Source organism: Cibotium barometz, chromosome 55 (genome assembly GCF_041138505.1).
Source record: "Cibotium barometz isolate CiBa-2024 chromosome 55, ASM4113850v1, whole genome shotgun sequence".
Lineage (NCBI taxonomy): Eukaryota > Viridiplantae > Streptophyta > Polypodiopsida > Cyatheales > Cibotiaceae > Cibotium > Cibotium barometz.
Window position 1 is genome coordinate 2,577,148 of NC_141100.1, and position 5,353 is coordinate 2,582,500.

Consider the following 5,353-nt stretch of genomic DNA (forward strand, 5'->3'; position numbering starts at 1 on the left):
AGATGGATGAGGGAGACTCCGTGTCCATGTGAACATGGCCAGGAGAGATCTCCCCGCTTTTATGGAGATTCCCTTCCTTTCCCCAAATTTGGAGTGTGTAAAGTATGAAGATAAAGCACCTCTATACAGTGCTCTCTACAAGGACTTTTCTTCCCCTCTACTATCTCGTCTGGGCCTCTTCACGAGTCTGAGCTTTTAACGCACTATTGGCTAAGATACGGAAGACAGGTGTCTCGCCCCTTTTTATGTTTGAAGGAAATTCGAAAATGTGTGCCTCTCAGATGGAGCCTTTTTGTCTTTTTTTTCCCAGCTCAACCCCTCATTGGTCCACCGACGCCCGACCCCAGTAAAACTCTCCTGCTGGCTACTCCTAGTCCATCCCACACGCCAAATTCTACTTAAAGGAGTCTCGCATTTTCTGAAGAGCGAGAGCGAGAGCGAGCAAGAGAGAGAGAGACAGAGAGCGAGAGAGAGAGAGACAGAGATTTTGTGGCTACGCGCTCACCTAGCCTCTTGAGAAAGAATCATAAGCCTTCTTCTCTTGTTCTCTTTCGTAAGGCTCTCTGTGTGCCTCCTTTCTTCTGTAAATCTGTGGTTCCATATTTCTTTGGAATCCGTGCTTGTAGCAATTCTCTTAGCTCTAAACATGCTGGAGGGGAAGGCAATCATCGGGGAGACAGACATGGCCGTATTTATGCAGCAGCATGCCATGCGATGTGCAGCCCAGGCTCTAGATTTGCACGATGTGGGCGACTGTCAGCAAATTGCACGCTCCTTGAAGCAGGTAGCTGGGCTCCGTCCTTACACTGTTGAAAGCCGTGTGCGCTCCCGATCACTGTGCAATCGACGCAATTGTGTGTTGAGTGTGATTAAGTTTGGTTAATTACCTTGGTATGGGTCATTAATGTTTCTGGTTGATTGGATGCAGGAGTTTGACAAGTGCTATGGGGGCGGCTGGCAGTGCGTGGTGGGCACCAACTTCGGGTCCTTCGTGACCCACTCGCATGGCAACTTCATCTATTTCTGCGTCGAGAAGCTGGCCTTCTTGCTCTTCAAAGGCATCCCTGCCTGCGCCTACTGATCACAACAATAAGATTGATTAATGTGGGCGATTATACTATGGCTGTCTATACAAACCTCCTCCCATCTCCTCCTAAGTCATAAACTTTTTGTACCAAAGTCTTTCTCTCTGCCTTGACTTTACTGTATCATGCTTACAATTTTTGCCTGTCACTATTCCCCTCCCCTGTTTTCCCAACATGTACTTAATGTTTTTATTAGGCCTAATTTGGAATATAAGTCCCGTTGGTCCTTTTAGAGCCTTGTCTTTTTGTATTCACAAGAGTGCTTAAGCTTGTCCAAGCATGGGGATCAACCATGGTCCATGCCAATGTAATGTGTAGTGCACACATTCCATCTGATGTAGCAACTCAATATACTAATTGATTTACTCTCTCTTTGTAATTTACTCTCTTTATTTCCATTGTCCTAAACTTCTTGGCCATTTTAAAAACACTCTTAGTTCAATATTTTTAATTGAAACAGTTCAACATCAATTTTCAAATCATTGTTTTTTCTTGTGTAATAAAAATTCAAACTACATGTGGCAATGGTTGGATAATTAAATGAAAACGATGGCCAAAACACGCGTGGCTAGAAAAGTTCCACCACTAACATTGAACAATAAACATTTTGTTTAGTCAATCTTGAAGTCTAGAAACTTACTAGACCCTATTCATAACAACTCTCCAATCCACTCCTAATAAACCTCTCATTCATATGTGAAAAACCTTGCTCTCACAAAAATAAGGTACCACTTTTTAAACCTCCCACCTCATAATTCGAATGTATTTTTCAAATCTTGAAGGCTGAATTATTGGAAGAAGAGTAAATTGTAGAGCTCCCATGTCCAAAAAGAAGAGTAATTTAACCTCAATTATTGGAAGAAGAGAAAATTTGTAGACCTCCAATGTCAAAAAAGAAGAGTAATCTAACATTGATTATTGGAAGAACAGTAATTTGCAGTTTACCCCATCTAATCTTGAAGACAATTTTGATTGGTTGAAAAGTGTATGCCCATTGTCCAATCAAACGTTCCCATCCATGAGCAAAGGAAAAGTGGCATGAGGTGGTAATTATCGATGAGATGTCAAGAACTTTTGGCAAGGAGCTACACTAATATGTAGAACCCCCTAGATTATGTGTTGAAACGATGGTGATTTTTCTTTTCTTTGGAATAGTAATTTTCTTTGGAACAACAATGTTAAAAAAATGTTGCTAAGCTTAACTAGTATGTACAAATGTGCCCTAATATGTTTCCCTTACAACTAAAATTGCATATGTTTCACTTAATTAGGGTGGGATGTACCTTGATTATGACCTTTGGCCAAGAATGATATTGTTATTATATCTTTTTTAGCTTGGAATCTCAAAAATACGGATGTGTTTAATGTCTCTTTTTCTCCTTTCCTCTCTTGTATAGCATGGGTGTGTCCCATTATGTGCACCCCACAAATCCATCTCTCTCAATTAGCAAAATAGAAGCACCTTCTTATCTCTCTTATATGTAGCATGGGTGCCTCCATTGTTTGCACTCCATCTATCTCTCTCAACCAGCATAACATAAGTACCTATGCAAGGAAAGTCCTCTCTCTCTCTCTCTCTCTCTCTCTCTCTCTCTCTCTCTCACCTGCCAACCTTTCCCAAAGAAAGCAGCAGCAGATAGAGCTGCTCACAAATTGTAGCTCATACACAGTGATGTGTGTGGTCCAATACTACGGACTACTTATTTGGGAGGAAATTTATATATTTAGTAACATTCATTAATGATTACAGTAAATTCGGTTGGTCTTACCCTATGAAAGCTAAGTCAGAGGTATTTTCTCACTTTCAACACTTTGTTGCTATGGTTGAAAATGAAATTGGCCTAAAAATTCAAACTCTCCATTCAGAATGAGGGGGGGAATATATCGCCAATGCATTCAAAGATTTTTTGGCATAAAAAGGCATTAAGCAGCAGTGTACAACTCCTTATGCATCACAACAAAATGGTGTTTCTAAGAGACAAAACATGACTCTCTTAGAAATGGTTAGATGCATGGTTAAAGGCTAATGGCTTCCACACAAGTTTTGGATGGAAGCAGTTCTATGTGTTATATATGTGTTGAATAGGTGTCCCACTAAAGCTTTGAAGACTATCACTCCTTATGAGACTATCCTATGCTCCTTTTGAGTTTTCTTCCAATATTATATGATGAATGAAACTATCTCCTATACCTAATGCAATGATGGCAAGAGCTCTCTCATATCTTCCAAGCCAAAACCTTTTTTCTTCCCCTTCTAATATAGGGACACTTCTCCATTCCACTTACTATCCCCCAAAGCCCATCTTTCATGAGAATAAACTCAAGAAACCATCACCATTAAATTTAAAAACTATAAGTGGAGTTGTCATGGTTTCCTTATGGGGATGGGCAGGTCTTTGCAATGGAGTGATCCAATACCAGTGTTGTCTAGTCTCTTTACAAAGGTAAAAGATATGTGTTTCATATGATTAATACTTCCTAATTTCAAAAACTGTAAAACAAAAAAAAACTATGTTTTGGGAGTGTAAATTAGAGTATTAAACCAAGGGAAATTTTGATTTTGATGATGCATACGTATTTTAGCAACACCCCAATGGTAAAATAGAACCTTCAATGGCTTAGAAACTAGACAGTAATTAGTGTTAATTGAGGTAATTTTTTACTAACAAAGTAGAGAATGATTTGAGAAATTAAGGCTTTAATGTTTATTATTTGTGCTCAATAAACTAATGTATACATCCTCTATAGCAGATGTGATGAACCTATGAGTCAAATGCTTGCAAATATGTGAAGAATTTGAAGATTTTTACCTCTGATGTTGGATTTTTTTGGTCACCTTCTGCTGGAGTGTTTATTAAGCTTTGATTTGATCAAACTTGTCCCCCTTTAATGTCTCGTAGCTTCTTCAATTGAAGTAGATACTCCAAGTAGTCCCTTTGTGTAGTAGATGAGCCAATAACTCTTGATTCTTGATGATTTTAAATCTTGGAAAGAGAAGGAAAAAATAGCCTACTAGCTAATTAGATAAACTAATTATTTTGTTAACTAGATTATCCTAGGGTGCATAGCTACTCAAGGGATAATGGGTGGCTCTGATACCAACTTGATATTTCTGTCTAGAAAGGATAAGGGTGAGTAGAAATGTATTAGGATGGATCAACATCTTCACATGCTAGAAATGTAATAAATAGATTAATACCATTGATAAAAGTAGAGCATCATGGCAAGGTAAGAGGTTTTAGTAAAAATCGCACTTGTTAATCCATTAGATAGTGTGTCTTTTTATACATTAGCCATTAATCATGGCCCATAAGCTTGATTAAGTTACCACTAATATTTCTTAGATTTTTAGGGTCACATACCACTCCCCCTTCCTTCTAACTTTTCCCCAATATCACTTGCTATTTTAACACTAATCCTTAATCTCATTATCTAATTATAATAAAAGAATAATAGAAAAAAAATATTTTAAAAAAATAGCAAGACAAATCAGTTTATAAAAATAAAATTTTATTTAACTCGTATAAAAATAAGGAGCCCACCTCTTTAAGATTTAAAGGAGAAGAAGATATGAAATAATAAAAAGAAACAAATAAAACATACACCATTGTTAGATTACTTGACAAGCCTAACCAAGTTTTATTTTTAAACCTAATATCATTGATATTGTCAACCAAACTTAAAATAGATTTGGAATAGCATTGAAGGTTTGAAATAGCAAAGTATTTAGATTTTACAATAGAGTAAAGCTAAGAATGAAGGAATAACAACCAAAAATAAGAACAATGATCTCTCACTAAGATATGCTGCAGATGATGAAAAAACAACTAAAATAAAAAGAACAAGGATCTCTCACTAGGACACATTACAGATGATAGGACTGTCTTTCGAGTAGCCCATTTGTTATTGAGATTCTTCTTATCCTCTAAGGGAGGGAGAAATTTGAAATATTCAAATGATTTAACATATGAGAGAGTGAATCTTTCTTGGATCTGTAGGTTTCCCTATGCTACAATGGCTGTAGTGATGCTTGTCTAGTGATGCTTGTCAGGACATAAAATTTTACATCTCTAAGTGACGTACCTTAAAAATTGTTACAAATGTTGCTAGATCGGTGTTGCTAGGGCCTCACTACATAAAATTTCTCTCTCTAGTGCTTCTACTCCTTAGATTTTTTGCATTTAGGATTTTTACATCTCAAAGTTTAGGGTTTTTACACTTTTACTCTCTCTCTCTCTCTCTCTCTCTCTCTCTCTCTCTCTCTCTCT

At 37.3% G+C, this 5,353-nt stretch overlaps 1 protein-coding gene across 1 annotated transcript; it reads left to right on the plus strand.

Moving 5' to 3' along the window:
• The first annotated feature begins 377 nt into the window (after positions 1-377).
• Positions 378-1,464, plus strand: LOC147607251 (uncharacterized). Its single transcript, XM_086790221.1, has 2 exons — positions 378-784; positions 929-1,464. The coding sequence occupies exons 1-2, from the start codon at positions 647-649 to the stop codon at positions 1,079-1,081; spliced, it is 291 nt and encodes a 96-aa protein (XP_086646347.1). The 5' UTR covers positions 378-646; the 3' UTR covers positions 1,082-1,464.
• The last annotated feature ends 3,889 nt before the right edge of the window (positions 1,465-5,353 follow it).